Source organism: Dermacentor variabilis, chromosome 1, assembly GCF_050947875.1.
Source record: "Dermacentor variabilis isolate Ectoservices chromosome 1, ASM5094787v1, whole genome shotgun sequence".
In the NCBI taxonomy this organism is placed as follows: Eukaryota; Metazoa; Arthropoda; class Arachnida; order Ixodida; family Ixodidae; genus Dermacentor; species Dermacentor variabilis.
Window position 1 is genome coordinate 284,096,454 of NC_134568.1, and position 17,993 is coordinate 284,114,446.

General features: G+C 40.8%; 2 protein-coding genes and 1 long non-coding RNA gene across 4 annotated transcripts in view; 1 reads left to right on the forward strand and 2 right to left on the reverse strand.

Moving 5' to 3' along the window:
- Window positions 1-7,857, reverse strand: part of LOC142566371 (uncharacterized) — a 34,415-nt gene extending 26,558 nt beyond the window's left edge. The window contains exon 1 of the long non-coding RNA XR_012825045.1: window positions 5,445-7,857. This is a non-coding gene — a long non-coding RNA (uncharacterized LOC142566371). The remainder of the gene's footprint in view (window positions 1-5,444) is intronic.
- Window positions 7,858-11,954: 4,097 nt separating this feature from the next.
- Window positions 11,955-14,990, reverse strand: LOC142566344 (pre-miRNA 5'-monophosphate methyltransferase). Its single transcript, XM_075677267.1, has 2 exons — window positions 14,778-14,990; window positions 11,955-13,067 (listed from the first exon to the last, which is right to left on the reverse strand). Exons 1-2 carry the CDS (start codon window positions 14,961-14,963, stop codon window positions 12,522-12,524), a joined length of 732 nt encoding a protein of 243 aa, XP_075533382.1. The 5' UTR covers window positions 14,964-14,990; the 3' UTR covers window positions 11,955-12,521.
- Window positions 14,991-15,069: 79 nt separating this feature from the next.
- Rab3GAP1 (RAB3 GTPase activating protein subunit 1) overlaps window positions 15,070-17,993 on the forward strand; it is a 302,634-nt gene continuing 299,710 nt past the window's right edge. For both annotated transcript variants that reach the window (XM_075677210.1, XM_075677219.1), the window contains exons 1-3: window positions 15,070-15,338; window positions 15,826-15,878; window positions 16,128-16,203. In XM_075677210.1, coding sequence (XP_075533325.1) covers window positions 15,312-15,338; window positions 15,826-15,878; window positions 16,128-16,203 — 156 coding nt within the window. In that variant the 5' untranslated portion in view covers window positions 15,070-15,311. The remainder of the gene's footprint in view (window positions 15,339-15,825; window positions 15,879-16,127; window positions 16,204-17,993) is intronic.

Sequence of the window (17,993 nt, forward strand, 5' to 3'; positions counted from 1 at the left end):
ATGTCTCATGAAGAGTTTTGTAATTTAGTGCCTCATGCGAGACAAGTCAAAGTGAAACTTCACACTGAACATCGCATAAACGCAAAAATGTTTGTCGTTCTCAAGGAACAGTAATGGATATTCATTCTGGAACGAGGGGAAGCAATAAAAGAGGGTGAGCGCAACTCCACGTTGTTTTATCCTCCTGCCTTCTGCCAACTACCAAAGAGAGAGAAATGATCATATTGGCTGAACCTAGGTATTGTGGAAAAGGCACATGTTTTTAAATATGCCCTTCGTAGCAATTCTCGCTGTGCTCTCACCCAGAACCCAAACAGAATGGACTACTACAATAGAACTTGGAACAGGATCTATATATGCTGAAATTAAACTGAACAAAAAGTCAAAATAAAGTTATTCACTGTGCTTGTAATTGAAAGGAAAGAAGACTTTAAAAGGGACAACATGGTGTAGAATTACCATACTATACTCTATATGTTTTATTTCAAAGAATGCCAGCCGCCAGTACCAAGGACTGTAGGAAGGAAGGTTATGCTGTGGTAGCATAAATAAAGGATGCGATTCATCCAAGCTTGCAAGGAGCTGCAGCCTAGCACACACTTGTACATGATGTAATACATTGGGGTGGCATTTCTGGTATGCCAGAGTATTGAAAAATAGAATGAGAAGTAGTTACCTAGGCACTAACTGCAGGCACTAGTTGCTGCACTTCTGTTGTGTATGTGCCTCGCAACAGCATAGTGGTATTGCTTTTCTTATGCATGCCTTGAAAATTTTTCGTACCAATTAACATTCAAAGGCTTATGTTACTCCTTAATTACTGTAAAATATATTTAAGCAGCAAGTGTTAGCCTTTATACATCAAATGAGAACACCTGCTGTGTTACAACCTGCACCAAAGAGGTGCAAAGAAAAGCTATGGGGTCAGCCTTAATTGATGTTTTGGCCAGCTACTCTGTAGTGAGGGAAGGGAAAATGAACAAGAGATGAGAAGTACATCTCACAGATTGCTCATGCATGCAAAAAGAAATGGAAAAGTTCACAGTGGCCCTTGCCTTGAACATTTTGGCCACGGGCCCAAGGATACTGCTTCTAAAAGTATTTTCTATTCAAATATAAGATTTTGACTTGCTGTCGTGAGTATTGGTAGTGCATGTGAGTACGCGAACGCTTCCCTTGGTGGTATACAGCTATCAGAAATAAGTTCTGGATTAAGTTTTTTTTTTAAATGGAGTTTAGTATCCCCAAATAACTTGTGGGCTAGAGAGATTATGGAGCTTTACGTGCCAAAACCACAATATGATTATGAGGCACACCACAGTGGGGGGACTCTGGAATAATTTGGACCACCTGGGGTTCTTTAATATGCACATAGATCTAAGTACACAGGTGTTTTCGCATTTCACCCACATCGAAATGCGGCCGCCATGGCCGAGATACGATCCTGCGACCTTGTACTTAGCAGCCCCACACCATAGCCACTAAGCAAATGCGGCGTGTTACTTGTGGGCTATGAGATGCCTCTGGGTTAAGTTTGACCATTTGCAGGTATTTAATGTGCAACTAAGGCGCAATAGAAGTGTTGCATTCTGCCCCATTGGAATTTGGGTGTGACATACATCAGGGAATCCAACTCGCAACCTCTTACTCGGCAGCAGAATGTATCTAATGAGCCACTGTGGCAGCAAAAAAATGTCAGTGTTTCATGTTTCATTAAATTTTAATTAAGAATTTTGTTTTCTGCTAATGGCAATTTTGCCTTTCTTGCATTCCCATTTGTTTACTTTGCCTTTCTCAGTTGCATTCCATCTGGTAATCGAAGTACTGGTCTTTCATTCTTAAACCCCAACTTACTTGAACTGCTTGTAAAAGTGGCCTTTCTTTGGCAGGCTTTGTATGCTTCTGTTCTGTGTTATGAATTTCATGGTAGGTGATCTCTCATTTCTATTGTACTGCATTGTACAGCATTGGTACACAAACGAGATGTAAAGAAGCAAGACGGCACATGGCTGTTTTGCTTCATTTTCGCCTTCTCCGCTTTCCTAGGAAATAGTCGCGTACCAACTAGCTCAGAAGAAACACCTTTTTAGGTCTCTTATGTGCATCCTTCACTTGCCAGCTGTGTGAACATTATTTATTGGTTATTGTGTAATGTGCAAACAAAATAATTCTGCAGTAATTGGAACTGATACAGCAGGAAAAAGCTACTGCTGTTGTGTTTGCATAGGACAAACAAGGTGATACCTTAAGAAAATTTCTTGCAGAAGCCATCTCACAATTAATGTTGACTTTATTGCCATTGGCAATATAGTAGCACAGCATATTTACACCGCCAAAATGTGTCATGTATGAGGCATGCTCTCCACCGGGCTGCTCTTGCACTTGCGTTAGGACATGCTGTGCCATCTAGCAGCACCATTGCAAAGTCCATGCATGGCTTCCAAGATGCGTGGCATGCAAGTGCTTGCTAAAGCTGAGAAATGCATCATGTATGGAGCATGTACTGCAGCCAGCCTGCAGTGAAAGATTCTAAATTATTATTATTATTATTATTTTTTTTTGAAGAGTGTGGAACATACCCATTATAGGGGTTTGACAAAGGCTATGCAAATGCCTGGTTGCACATGCTCAATGTTCCAAGTTGTATATTTAGGACAGGCACAGAGTCAGTGGCCCAAATTATGGTGTGAAAGTGGTTAGATAAATATGTACTGCTAAGTAAGTAAACTTCCCAAAGAGTGTTAATCGTACAAAAGTCGGCATAACCTTTTCTCTAAAAGTGCAGGAGTTGCCATGGGCCGTTGTAATGCATGCACTTTTCTTGAATCCGCCATGGTAACTCGGTGGCTATGGCACTGAGCTTGAGGTCATGGGTTTTGTTCTGGCCACATTTTCCACATTCTGATGGGGTGGAATGCAAAACCATTCATATACCACGCATTGAGTGCATGTTAAAGAACTCCAGGTGGTAAAAATTAATCTGGAGTCCTTCACTATAGCGTGCCTCATCACCAGGTCAAGCTTCTGGCATGCAAGGCCCCAGAATTTAGTTACCTTTTATTTCTCTTATTGAACAAATTGTGCTTTGCAGGCACTGTGCACTCTGCCATGGTAACAAACTACATGGCAGCTCTAGGAAGATGCAGCCTAATTGAACGTACTTATAAAATCTCCACTACTTGCACACATACACTGTTGAGTGTTTCTTATGGCATGTTCATTGATAAGGAAATCAACTGCCTTAACTCTTGACAGTGCAACTTCCTGAGTACTGTATCAAAATTTCAAATTTAAATTCCTCTGTCGTTTAAGTTTTCAATATACATGAATGATATAATTGCCCAATTAATAAGAAGGGTATTAATGCCAGACAAAGGTGAAAACACTTTTAAAATTATTTAAAATTTATTTAATTAAATTTAATAAGTAAATTAAACTTTTCTTATTTTTTTATTTCAAAATACCTTACAGGCTCCAAGAGGAGCATTGAGTAAGGGGGACATCGTTGAACAAATGACAACAGAAAACCGATACATGAGAGCTAAAAATGTTTACAATGATAACGTACTTGCAAAACAGTGTTACAAATAGAAATGGTAAAGCAATACAAAGAGTTGTCGGGGAAGGAATGAAAAGCACACTTCACAGTATAAAAAGTGGTGCACATTTGCACAAAATAACGCACACAGCACGAGCACATCAAATAAACAACAAAATTGAAAAAAAAAAGGGAAAGAATAAGAACGCCCAGAGAAATTGACAATTCAACCCGGCATACAGAACGACACATTGGAAAAAAAAAGAGAGAGAGACATGGCACATATATGACACGTATTATATGACATGACATATGTACAGATGAATATATTTGTTATGATGAAAACTCCATGTTCAGTAGTTGTCTGAATTTATCTTTGCTCATTTACGCAACAGTGCTACTAGGAAGCGAATTCCATGACCGATTGTTCGTGGTAAAGCCGAGAAGTTAAATGCGTTAGTGTTCCCATAAATATGAGTGAAGCTTAAATCATTATAAGGTCATGACGTGCAAGATGCACATTCAAGTGGCAAGTTTGATGTCTTGATTTGGTGAACATATCTATGAAGCAAGGACAGGAGTGCTTTGTCACGTCGGCTACTGAGTGATTGAAAGGAAAGGTCAAGATTTATTTGAGTAATGCTTGACTGGTGGTTGTATTTGCAGGAAATGAATTGACCAGCTTGGTTTTGGATGGCTTCTAACATGCGGAATAAGTATTCATGGTAGGGAGACTATATAGTGGATGCAAACTCAAGCTGGGGGCATACAAATGATAGGAATGCTAATGTACGGATATTAGAGGGGCAGTTACGCAAGTTATGACGAATATAGCCATGAGGCTTGGAAGCATTTGCACATATGGTTGTGATGTGAAAGGCCCAGGAAAGGCTCGGTGTAAGCTTAATGCCTAGATATTTATATCCTGATGCCTGAGATACTATTAGATTTGTACTTATATAATAGGAAAGCCTATGGTTTGAAGCTTTTCACATGAATGTCATTACTTTGTATTTACATGAGAACTTTCATTTGCCAGTCTTCACACCATCTAAAAACGATATGAAGGTCCTCTTGAAGAATGAGATGATCATTAAGGGTGCTAATTGGTCGAGATAATATACAATCATCAGCAAAAACACACATGTGGGATATGTTGGGCACATCATTGATGTAAATAAGAAAAAGCAAGGGTCCTTGTACTCTGCCCTGCGGTACACCAGAGCTGACTATGCAAAGGGTGCCGTAAAATTATTAACGAGTGTAAATTGCTGACAATTTGTAGAAAGTTGCGAATCCAGGAGATTGTTAATGTTAAATAATTAAAATTATTTTTTAATAGAGACTCTGCACACAGTAGACTTCAAATTGTGGCACCTCGTTATGTAGACATCTACATTGCATAAAGGGAGGCCTTTGACATGTATAAAGTTCGTGGCATGCTGTAACAAGTGCTAACATTGCCAAGAGGTGCTGCAATGCATACCTGAGGGATGTGTGAAAGCATGGGACAGCTGTGTGGGCTGAGTACCATTCAAAAGCTTTAGTTTTGCAACATCTGATCTGACCAAAGGGTCTATACTTTGTTTAATCTGCATTGTTGCTTTGAAGATGGATAATCCCATTATCTTCTTGTCCATCACAATGGCTCCTCTCATCCTGGGTGTTGCTATTTAGAATGCAGAGAATTTGAGTGAGGTACAAGGAAACAAATAGTTTAGTGGAGCAGCAGGTGGCAGGAAATGTTTAAGCCCCCGTAATAAGTGTATGTGCTCAGCTTAATGTGGCATAGTTGCCCCTTGTGATGAGCAGCATGCATATGATACCATGTGATCACCAACTATGTTGACCAGGCAACTTGCACTGTCACAGTAATGATGATGTATTGTCAAATGAACTATCATACCACATTCATCGTACAGTCTTGATGCCATCATGGTCGTTATATTGTTGTCATTCTGTCATAGTCATTCCAGTGTCGTCACTGCATTGTCACCATTGGGGTTGTTCCATAGTCATCATTCCATTGTGCCATCCCATTGTGATACCATCATCATTGTTCTGTCATTGTCATGCGTGGGATCGGCATGTTTCAGCACCACAAGTTTATGTTGAGCACTGCATTTCACTAAAAAAGTGTTAAACTTGGTTATATGCTGTATACCTGCAAATGGTTGCTTAAAATGAACAGCATTCTTTTTAATTACCAATGTGAGAACCTGATTCCCAAAGGGCGTGGGATCGTCACATTTTTTATACTTTGACTGTAGTGAAGGCCGATGATACTAGATTTGGGACAGACGTGTCCATTCTGCTGTAATTTAATACAAATTTACATTCCATGACCTCAACTAGGCTGGCTTCAGAAGCAGCAATAGAAGTGAAAGGTAAGGCACCAATGCAACTAGTAGTTAAGCTCTCCCAAGTAACCATGGGCCTAATAAAGAAACGACAAAGAATGAAGGTGTCCAACTCAAGACATCAGATAGAATTTGCAGAACTGTCAAAACTGACCAACAAGGAGAAAATACAGGGTGTTCGAAATTATAATGTGAGAAAGACTGAAGAAGCAGTAAAAAATGGGCACAGCATGAAATCGGAAGGAAGCTTGGCATAGGAAACACCAAGATGTATGCACTGAAAGATTAGCAGGGTAATATCATCAGCAATCTCGAAGATATAATAAAAGCAGCGGTAGAATTATATACTGACCTGTACAGTACCCAGAGCAGCCACGGTACCTCCATTCAAAGTAGTAACGAACAGGTTACAGAGGCTCCTTCTAAAACTAGAAATTAAGTTAGAAGGGCCTTGCAACACATGATATGGGGAAAAGCAGCAGGAGAAGATGGAATAACAGTCGATTTAACCAAAGATGGATGTGACATAATGCTTGAAAAACTGGCAGACCTTTATATGAACCATCTATCGACTTCAAGGGTCCCAGAGAACTGGAAGAATGCCAACATTATACTAATCCATAAAAAGGGAGATGTTAAAAAATTGAAAAATTATAGGCCCATTAGCTTACTTCCACTTTTATATAAAATATTCAAAAAGATAATCTCCAATAGAATAAGGGTGACACTGGACTTCATTCAACCAGGGGAACAGGCTGGCTTCAGGGAGGGATACTCTATAATGGATCACATCTGTGTCATTAATCAGGTTATCGAGAAATCCGCAGAGTACAATCAGCCTCTTTATATGGCTTTCATAGATTATGAAAAGGCATTTGATTCAGTAGAGATGCCCACAGTCATAGAGGCATTACGTAATTAAGAAGTACAGGATGCTTATGTAAATATCTTGGAAAATATCTACAGAGATTCCACAGATACCTTAATTCTCCACAAGAAAAGTAGGAAGATACCTATAAAGAAAGGGGTCAGGCAAGGAGACACAATCTCTCCAATGCTATTCACTGCATGCTTGGAAGAAGTATTCAAGCTATTAAACTGGGAAGGCTTAGGAGTGAGGATTGTGGTGAATATCTCGGCAACCTTAGATTTGCAGATGACATTGTCCTGTTCAGCAACACTGGGGACGAGTTACAACAAATGATTGAGGACCTTAACAGAGACAACGTAAGAGTGGGGTTGAAGGTTAATATGCAGAATACAGAGATAATGATCAAAATTATGCATGACTCTGCTATCGCAAACATCAGAGACCAATGGAGCTGGGGCAAGGCCACTAAAGTAGTGCCAAGCTGCACACAAGACAAATGAGCGTCGGCAAAGTGTCCCTACGGCGTCTACTACAGCGTCCATGATTCACATGGCCAACGCTGTAGTAGACGCCGCGGTTGTCTCTACTCTGTATGGAGTGGTGGGTGAGGAGGACATCAAGGCACCCTAGTAGCCGCGGGAGAAGAATGCCCCTCCTCCCTCACCTAACCCCCTTGCCTCGTGTGCCACAGGAGAGGGCACGCATCCGGGCCGCGTTCCTCGCTCACGTGCACGTTATTCCTTCTGCCCCGCTAGGCTCCACCCACCCTTGCTGGGTCGCTATGCTACGTGATGCTATTTTTATACTCTGCTTTCACGCTCTCTCTCAGCTCTCTCCCCCAGCTCAACAAAGCTGCGGATGCAATGAGAAGCCCAACGAGGTTCTAACAGCTCCACTGTAATAGCCAGGCAAGGGAACGAGTTCAGGATCGCCAGTCAGCCTATAAAGCCTGTGAAGGAGTATGTCTACCTAGGTTAATTACTCACTGGGGACCCTGACTATGAGAAGGAAATTTACAGAAGAATAAAAATGGGTTGGAGTGCATACGGCAGACATTGTCAGATCTTGACTGGAAGCTCACCATTATCATTAAAAAGGAAGGTGTACAATCAGTGCATTCTACCGGTGCTAACATATGGGGCAGAAACTTGGAGACTGACACAAAAGCTCGAAAACAAGTTAAGGATTGACCGCGCAAAGAGCGATGAAACGAAGAACGTTAGGCATAACGTTAGGAGACAGGAAGATAGTGGTGTGGACCAGAGAGCAAATGGGGATAGCCGATATTCTACTTGACATTAAGAGAAAAAAATAGAGCTGGGCAGGACATGTAATGCGTAGGTTAGATAACCGGTGAACCACTAGGGTTACAGAATGGGTGCCAAGAGAAGGGAAACGGCAGTCGAGGACAGAAGTCTAGGTGGGATGAACAAAGTGAGAAATTTGCAGGTGCTAGTTGGAATCAGTTGGAGCAGGAGAGGGGTAATAAGAGATCACAGGGAGAGGCTTTTGTCCTGCAGTGGACATAAAATAGGCTGATGATGATGATCTGAACTTGTGTAAAGAGAATTTTGGCTCTGGATTTCAGCAAAACTAGTTTAGAAGCTTTGGTTTGTTGTGCATTTACAGTAAAATTTGACGTTTTTGAACCTCTCTAAAGAAGAGAGAAATACTTTGTTGAAACAGTTTTTGTCTCAATTTACAAGGATAAGAATTCATGACGCTTAATGCCCTAAAGGCCTTCAATATGAAAGATCTTGTAGCAGATGACTAAATTTTACTACCGAAAATCCTTCAATATGCATCAAACTTTCTCTATCCAAGCATTTTTACATCCCACTGTGGTTCAAATGTGGTTACTAATCCAACTTGCGACTTTGTACTCGAGTCAGATTATGCTACATAGTTAGACTATGCATGCAGTATAGCTTACAAGGAGGTGTAGCTACTGTATGTCTACCAAAATATAGTTGCCTTACAAGCTAGCTCTGTGTTCTGCCAGACCTTCCTCAATTTTGCTGATGAATTTGATCAGTATGATGTGCTGTATCTTTTGTTCAACTTTCAGCTGGTTGAATGGGGTGACAGGCACTGGCTGAAACATTTGTTAGGGAAGGTGGAATCCAAGTGTTAGACGTGTTCGGCCACAGATGTCATTCTTCCTATAGGCCTTTTTAGGGGTGTGTGAATATTTTAAACTTTCAAATAAACGATCAAATATTGTTCTATTTGATTCGGTCCTTGAATCAGATAATCACTATTCAAAACTCTGGATATGTTACGAATAGTTTTTAAATACTTGACATGGCTGACTGTACATGGTAAAACATGAAATTTAAGTAAAGATATACCATTTTATTCTATCCACAATAGACACAACATACTAGAAGTCCATTCGATTTGCCTGCACCACTCTGAACCAGTTCACAGCGGTGCACAAGAAGTTCGGACATAGTGCTGCTCGATTTCTGTGGTGCTAACACAATGTGACACTCGAAATGAATGCCAAGGTGCAGATGCAGTACAGGCATTATGTTTTGGCCGACTAATGTGCATCAAGTGTGCAAGTTTGACAGACTCAAACTGCAAGCATGATTAGCATCTTAGGTCTAAACACACACAACACTTGCATAGAGATATCAAACACGCCTAAGCAGTGTTTCAATGGCGCTTGCGCCCATGTGCTGCATCGTCTGCTGCGCTGCAGCTCCACACCTGTATGTCTCGACCAAGTCCTCACCGGCAACAGAGGGGGCACAGCAAAATCGTGAACAAGCCCTGCACCTTTTGAAACAGATGGCATGGTTTAACAAGCACCAATGCTGCACTGCTTAAACGAATGGTAGGGTGCAGCATCTCGTGAACCGGCTTAGATGGTGCAGGTGAATCGAATAGGCCTTAGAGTACATTTTCTCAGTCAGGAAACTAGACAAACTTTGTTCAGACATTCAGCAGTGGGTATTGTTGGGTACTATTTATACCTGTGTCCTCTTGTCAGAGTAAATCTGAATGCATTTCAGTGCAACATACTTGATACAATAATGGCACCATTTGCTGCAACCATTCAAAATAAGGAAAAGGCGATTTTTTTCACTCTGTCGCTGCAGACGACACACATATTTCTAGTTTGGTTTCAAAGGTACATATACATGTTAATTGGCCTACAAGGCTGGCTAATGCATGACCATGTATGCTCCGAAGAGCCCCAATTTAGCTAACAAACTATTTAAATGTTCCTAATGCTCCTTTTATGCATTTACTTTCTAGCGTTCCGAATACCAGGATGTGAAAATTGTTTGATATTAATGGTAATAAGGCTCTACATTATTTGCAAACTATTGGCAAGGTATTTGATTCAATTCGCTTCTAGCGCTATTCGCGTACCTCTAGTTTCCGGGAGTATTTCAATGTGCAAACATTCTCATTTAAAGGAACCAAAAGGCGATTTCCACATCGTGGTGAATTATGACCTGGTGCTATTTCATGGTGAACTGCAAGACATTTGAACTATGAAGCATCCTTCTTTTTTCCTTTAGTTGGAAATGATATCCCACAAAAATCTTGCATAATGCTTACACAATGAGCTGATTAAGTGAAAAAAAAATATAGAATTTTACATGCCAAAACCACGATTTGATTATGAGGCACACTGTAGTGGGGGACTCTGGAAATTTGGACCACCCGAGGTTCTTTAATGTGCACCCAAATCTAAGTACATAGGTTTGTCCGCATTTCACCCCCATCGAAATGCAGCCGCTGTGGCCGGGCTTCGATCCAGCGCATTAAGTGCTCTCAAACTCACAAAGCACATAAATATAGACGAAGTGCAGAGCTTAATTCATTACTGCAGGAAGTGAGCCACAAAGTATAAAAATGAGAAGCTATTTTTCCTACACTGTCATTCCCAAGGCATGGCAACATAAGAGTTGACACAAGTAGCTCCACCAAATTGAACCCTCTCCAACATTTCAGCTTGCTCAATAGAAATCGGCAAGTTCAGATTGTTAATAGCTGCCTGTGAGAACTATATACACCAATGACAAGTCTAATTCGTCACTATCACTTAACATTGTGATGGGTGGTAGCACTTGTACTTTTTAAAGCATTTCCCTGTTTATGGTGTACTGTACTCAAAACTGTCTGAGCATTAGTAGAATGTCACAGAGTGTGAAAACAACTTGTTTCATATAAAATGCTTAAAAATCACCAAAATGTGGCGTGGCTGCATAAATAAGGTGGAATTCAGTAAGATAGGAGCAATTGGTGTGTTGGCTTTTAACCCCTTGAGCGTTTTGAACACAGTCAACGCAATAATGCCATTTTCAGTGATTTAGATGAAATCAGCATGTCCACTTAGTTTTTCTTCTACTAAATAGACAGCTGTAGGGCCAGCATTTGAAATCCAGTTATTTCACTCTTTTTTGTTTTACTACATAGATATTGGCACATTTTCAGCACCTCGAAGGCTGTACTGATTCAGTGTTCATGTTCTAGAACATATATGGCAGCCATTTCATCAGCACTGGAGGGGTGCGTTTATGTTCTACTACATAGATGCCAGCACTTTCGCCTTTTCGCAGATTTGCAATGATAGTGTCTGCTACCAACAGCTTGCTGGTTATGCCACAGAAGCCGGAAGTAGTGGTCACGTGATATCGCATACCATCAACACATGCACCTGCACCATGATTGTGTCATTGAAAGCAGAGTCCACTGATCATGTAACGGTATGAGACTGCAGAGCAGGATAGGGGGTCCCCTCACATACCCAGATAAGCAACAGCAGAGAGCCAGGCTTCACGTTTGTTGGATGTGGAGAAGTGTTGAATTAAGAAGGGTGGAAAGGAAAGGCCAATTTGGCAGTGTACAGCCAGTTTTCAGTGACAGTAATAGTGTAGCCTAGAAATACTGCACCTAGCTGCATATTAATTATGAGTGGCTCACAATACCATGTGACCACCACCTTAAAATTCCATAATGTAACCAGCCTCCTGCTTCTTGTCCGATGCGCACTGCACTTGGTGGGCATTTTGAACTGGATGCAATGAAATTTGATGTAATTATTTAATGTATTGGGCTTCATACCATAAGTGTGAAGTCAACAGCTACCTAATAAAGCAAAACTACCAAAACGAGATTGTCATGTCAGGAGTCCTTTAAGGAAATAGAGCTGTTATATAACACAAACATTGCCAATTTTCTTTATTGTATGTCAGCACTAGCATGTACATTCAACAGTAGGTAAAAAGGAATTGCATCTCAACCTGCATAAATTACTGTGACAGTTTCACAGTTGCTCACAGTTGGTTGACTTAGTTTCATGTAATGAAAATATTAAATAATGCTATGAGCATCTGTTACTTTGCAGTTACATTGTACATGCCACAATCATATTAATGTTGTATCACAAAAAATCTAAATGCAGTAGGGCAAGTGCAAGCTGGCACGTGTTGCATCACAGGTGTGGTTTACAAGTGAAGTTTGACAATGAGAGTTACTCCAGTTCTTTGAACAGAGTTACTGTACATTCAAGACAAAATGCGTCAATCTGCAGAAGCACAATGCATTGTAAATATGAACAAAATTGATTTGTAGACTAAAGTGGGATGTCTGCATAATGTGCGCAAGGAGGCTCCACCTTTGAACACTGGTCACTTACAAGTGCTGGTTTGTGAACATGACTCATTTTGGAATGAATGTGGAGGTCATTTCCATAAATGCACAATTTGTGAGGTGGTATATGCATTTCACATCACATTGCTTTCTTTCTCTGGTATAAGGTCACCTTTCTGCCCCACTGTGTTTGGCCAAAACATTCAACCACCTCCAAGCCACACCTGCCTTGCAGAAAGTCGTGGATGTTGTCTTCTACATTGACATTCATGCTAAGTGTTTCAAGGTTTTGGAACTCAGTCTCATTGCCACGTCTCATACGTCGTGAAGCACTCCTGTAACATTTCCATAGCTGTGCCTCAACCAACAGAAAATGTGTATTTTTACTGACTGTTTCAAGAAACTGTTTCAATCCATTGTCACCATGGTTTAGATGTATCCACATAGTCACTGAGAAACAAAATGTGATGTCAAAAGCATCCTTGCCCACTTTTCTCAAGTAGGCTATCAGCGACTCTATACTGTCGTTACTTGTTATATCCAAACACATGTATTCTATTGTTTCAGGACATGAGCAGTTCTTCTTGGCACATTCAATTAATGAACTGTCAATGTCAATGGCAAGCATTTTCACATCAGTCAATCCTGATGAAGCCAAGTTCCGGTAAAGATGAGTTGTGAGCTCCTGGAAAGAAAAAGGAAAGAGGCTGAACTTGCTGCACCCCCTAGATGTGTTCTGTTGCCAAGCAAACAAACCTGCTTCAAATAATCAAAACAGCATTTCTACTACTACTACTACTCCAGTTAGTGCAGAAAGCTCACAGGTTCTGTAAAAAAGCTGAATTTCTGCGCAGTTTTGACATGCCTCCTGTAATACAGCAGATTGCTGTACTGTTACGTGCTAGCGCAGATAGCAATTCCAACATGGCAAACAGGGTGGCCAATGGGACAAGTGATATGCATTGATTATTGATTTCTATTAGGAGTTGATTATCCTGGCGGTATCATGTGGGCCACTTGCTGCACCCCCTAGATGTGTTCTGATGCCAAGCAAACAAACCTGCTTCAAATAATCAAAACAGCATTTCTACTACTACTACTACTCCAGTTAGTGCAGAAAGCTCACAGGTTCTGTAAAAAAGCTGAATTTCTGCGCAGTTTTGACATGCCTCCTGTAATACAGCAGATTGCTGTACTGTTACGTGCTAGCGCAGATAGCAATTCCAACATGGCAAACAGGGTGGCCAATGGGACAAGTGATATGCAACAGGTTGGTGCATGCTTTTCCAACGACAGCTACATGTTATGATGTGTACAGAAATACACAAAACCATAGAGCCCATGAAGTAAAAACACATTTAATAACTCTCAGCAGCAGTTAATTACAGCTACGTCGATTACCCCGCTAAACCTTTCTGGGTGGTTTTCTAACATTATGCTTTTTCTTGGCATTAAGCATAGCCAGCTGTCAAGAGTTTTAGAATTTATAAATGATGCTCATCACTTTTAGCATGTTACATTGAACTTGCAGTGTTACATTCTATTTGTCTTCTTTCGCGGGATCGAATCCCGGCCACGGCGGCCGCATTTCGATGGGGGCGAAATGCGAAAACACCCGTGTGCTTAGATTTAGGTGCACGTTAAAGAACCCCAGGTAGTCAAAATTTCCGGAGTCCTCCACTACGGCGTGCCTCATAATCAGAGAGTGGTTTTGGCACGTAAAACCCCAAATATTATTATTATTCTTTCGGTTGTTGTCATAAGTTATGGCGATTCGCTACTTGATCGACAGCATCTCTAGGATTACCAACAGATGCATAATTTAATCGGAGCAGCTGATTTCAATGAAAGTTTGCTACGCATTAATGTACCCTAATGACAAAATACATGTTACTTGAGATAATCATCCAGTATTCATTCACAGTTGCATGCATGCGTACTTCTACTGCTCCACTCATAAACGTGACAGTCTGTGTTCAATCTGCACACTTACCATTTCCTTCATATTTCTTTCAAATACGCGGACCTCTGCTGAAATTTAATTTACTGATTTCATAAAAATAAATTAGGTGTTTCTTCCAGATCTGATAAAAAGTAATTGAGCAGTAAATGTGATAGACGCGTCTACATATCTATAATTGGCTAATGAAGACGCCTGTAGCTGTTTTTGGCAACAGGTGCACGTGAGTCGCTGAACTGAGACAGTCGCGCATTGCCTACCCACGTTTCAAGACACTTGCAGTAATTCACAGATAGACATTCAAATAGTTATTGATGTCACCCCTGTCGTTACAGCTGTAGATCTTGTTAATACACACAAACTAGCGACGGTTAATAACCACTGCGATTCATGTTATTAAGTTAACGCTACAAACTCTAAAACAGAACATCTTACCCCGCTGTTGCAGCCAATGTCGAGAGCAACAACTTGGGACTGGTCAGTCAAGTTACAATAAGTTATCAAGTCTTTTGGTAGCATTTTTAGCCGCTCCTCTGGTTTGTTGAACTGGTAGTAGTTGTTAAAGTTTCCATATTTTGCCCTGCTTCCAGAGCCGCCTTTCTCAGGCGTGGGCGCGGCCATGTTAACAAGAAGCGGAACTAAAGCCGGAACTGCAGAGCTCAAGAGCTCAAGACGTATCATCATATAACACCAACGGAGGCATTGACAACATGCACATGCCGATACCTTTTATAACATACGTCCAGAATACCATATGATCAGCAGGCATGGATGCGCTATGCAATATTTTCGGAGTGTAATTACACCGACGAAATTAAGAACTATTAAGTTGCACATACTACATATTTATTTCTGTTTATAGTGCCTTAGCCCCCTTAACTTCGCACTGTGATTGCTAAGCGTTCTTGACGTCTCACTTTTCTCGGACAGCAGCAACGGCGGAGCGGTTTCTTCAAGACGTCTGACGCTATGGACGACGACGGGCTGTTTGACGAGGTACTTTTGATGGTTTGCTTACGTTATGCATTTGCGACAACAAACTGGCATGACATTGTTGCAGCTGTGTATGCTCCTCAGACCTCGTTTTCTGTGAAATGTTTTGTTTTCTTATTTCTGCACAGAGTTTCAACCTCAAGTGTCACTTGGATCTTTGAGTGTGTGTCCATTAAGTAGTTACATACCGCGCATTTAAAGCTCGCTTACCGTTTACGTTGCCCATGATAACGAGGAAAATAAATGATTGAGTCGCGCGTAGCGCAATTCCTATGGTTACGCTATGGTGAGCACCCGTCACTGAACAACAGTATTTGAGTGACATCATGTGGTGGTGACAGGTGCAGACGAATATTTGAGCAGAAAGCTACAGCTAATTCATGCAGTGAACGCAAGCAGAACAAGGATATGCCACAGCACCCGCGATGGCTGTCCGCGCATTTTACTTTAATGTAGGCGCTGTGTTACAAATACGTCCCTTTCTTTGAAGGACCCTGATTTGTACGAGATAACGGATTTCACAACATCGACGGAATGGGAAAGGTATGTTTTAATGCTGCTTATTACTTGAAAATTTCACTGGCAAAAAAAGCAACAACGAGAAAGTGATACTTCTCGTTGCGTTTCTATAAAAAGTAGCATTCATGTCTTGATTAAAAAAAAATAATAAAAAACCCCGCAGTGTTACTTATTTTCTGGCGATATACATTTCTAATGAATGCTTTAACAAGTTTATGACAGCATTCATATTATAAGTTACAATGCTTAAACTCCGAATTCTTTCATTTGCAGGTTCATTGCTTCAGTGGAAGCAGTCATTCATGAATGGAAGCTCACAACGTTAAGGACTGTAGAGCCTTTGAAAGAGGTAACTGGTGGACAGTTTTGTCATATAGTGTATATGTTTCATTTTTTACAATCTACAGCTATAGAGTGCAAGCACGATGCCGTCACGGCTGCAATGTTGATGCACAAGAGTCAATGCTGCATACAATGAACTGTTTCATGGCACAAAAATGTTCACTTTAAGAATATATCCGTTATAGTAGTTCTTGCTTTTAAAACAACCTTTGAGAGATGGAACAAGTCGCATGGTCAGCGTCTTACAAGTGAATACAATGCATAATGCAATGTTTTGCTAGAAAAGTGTTATTGAGGTCTGCTTAAATTGTACCCATCCCAAAGATTGTAATGTTACATGCTGCACATTGCCTAACGGCATAAGTATCTGTTGGCATGGCAATCTGTATTTGTCATGTGAATGCCTTATTTAAGCTTCAGCAAATTTTGTCAACTCACTTTGTCGATTTTGTCAACAGTGTCAACTCATTGCTTGAAGTTGACACTGTCTTCGGGATTCAAGTGTAGATGAGTGCACAGTCTTTCCGAGTCCAGTTAGGACTGAAATGTTTCATATGCAAAGTAAGCAAAATTGAAGTAGATAGTTCCCAAGTCAAGATCAGTACCAGTTCTTGCTGTTTTGTGGGGATGAAATCAATGTATGTCACCGCTACACCCCCAACTACAATAATTTTTAGAACACCGATTGCAAGAAGAAACAATATTTTGTTGCAGTCAATGCATCCCCCCCTCTGATCAAAATTTTTAATTGGTGCTCCCACATGCTACCATCAGATATCTTGCCTAAATTACATTCGGAGTGGCAATGTTGAGAAAAAATCTTTTGTGAATTCTGTGCTTCAAAAACGTTTGCAGTTGGCTGTACATTTAATACACAATGTGTTTGTCACTTGTCTGATTGCCAACTTGAAAAGGGGGATGAAGAAAATAGCAGTTATTGAGGGCAAAAACATACGGCATTGCTAGAAGCTAGTGGTGAGTTGGAGAGGGGGCCTTATTTCCTGCTCCTTTGATGTTCACTCTTTATAACAAATGTACAATGAGGAGGATGTTTCATAAATTTATTTCTTCATTTTACTTTTACTTTTTTTTCTGCTTGTAAAAGAGGCCCTTTATCAGGTTTGACATTGCAAACAGACAGGCACGGTGTGTAGATCACATGGTGATCATTGTGCTTCCAAAGTTGCATCAATGTATACCACAGAAACAGCTGAAAATTAAAACAAAAGCTTGTGCAATCTTTTCAGAGGAGCCACTTGGGTTGTGAGCGAGATGCTGTCATACACTTGGTGCCTGCAGTACAGAAACAGCCTGCAGCAGCATTACTATAGCTAGGGAATTCCCTTGAAATGTAGAGCGCATCAAACCACCTCTGGAAATCTACCACACAGCATGGCAGACAAAAGAAAAGACGTGGGCATTGTGTGAACAGGAGTCATGAGAAAAAATGAGCTGGTGTCTTCTTTACTTCGATATGAGAGGAGGAAGGAAAGGAGTGTTGCTTGCAGGCACTCGTAGATACGAGAGAAGGTGCCTAGTTGGGTAGCTGGCCTCCTTGCACCATTGCTTTTTGCTGGGGGTGTGTAATTTGAAAGTTTCGAATAACGAATTGAATACTGTCCTATTTGATCCGGTCCTTGAGTCGAATAGTCATTACTTGCAAATGCAAATATTTTGCAAATAGTTTTTGAATACTTCGCATTGCCAGCAGTGCACGATCCAACATGAAAGTGAAGCAAAAATGAAACAAATATTATCTCTGCCACTGTGAGATTAAGGAACTGAAAGTTACATGGA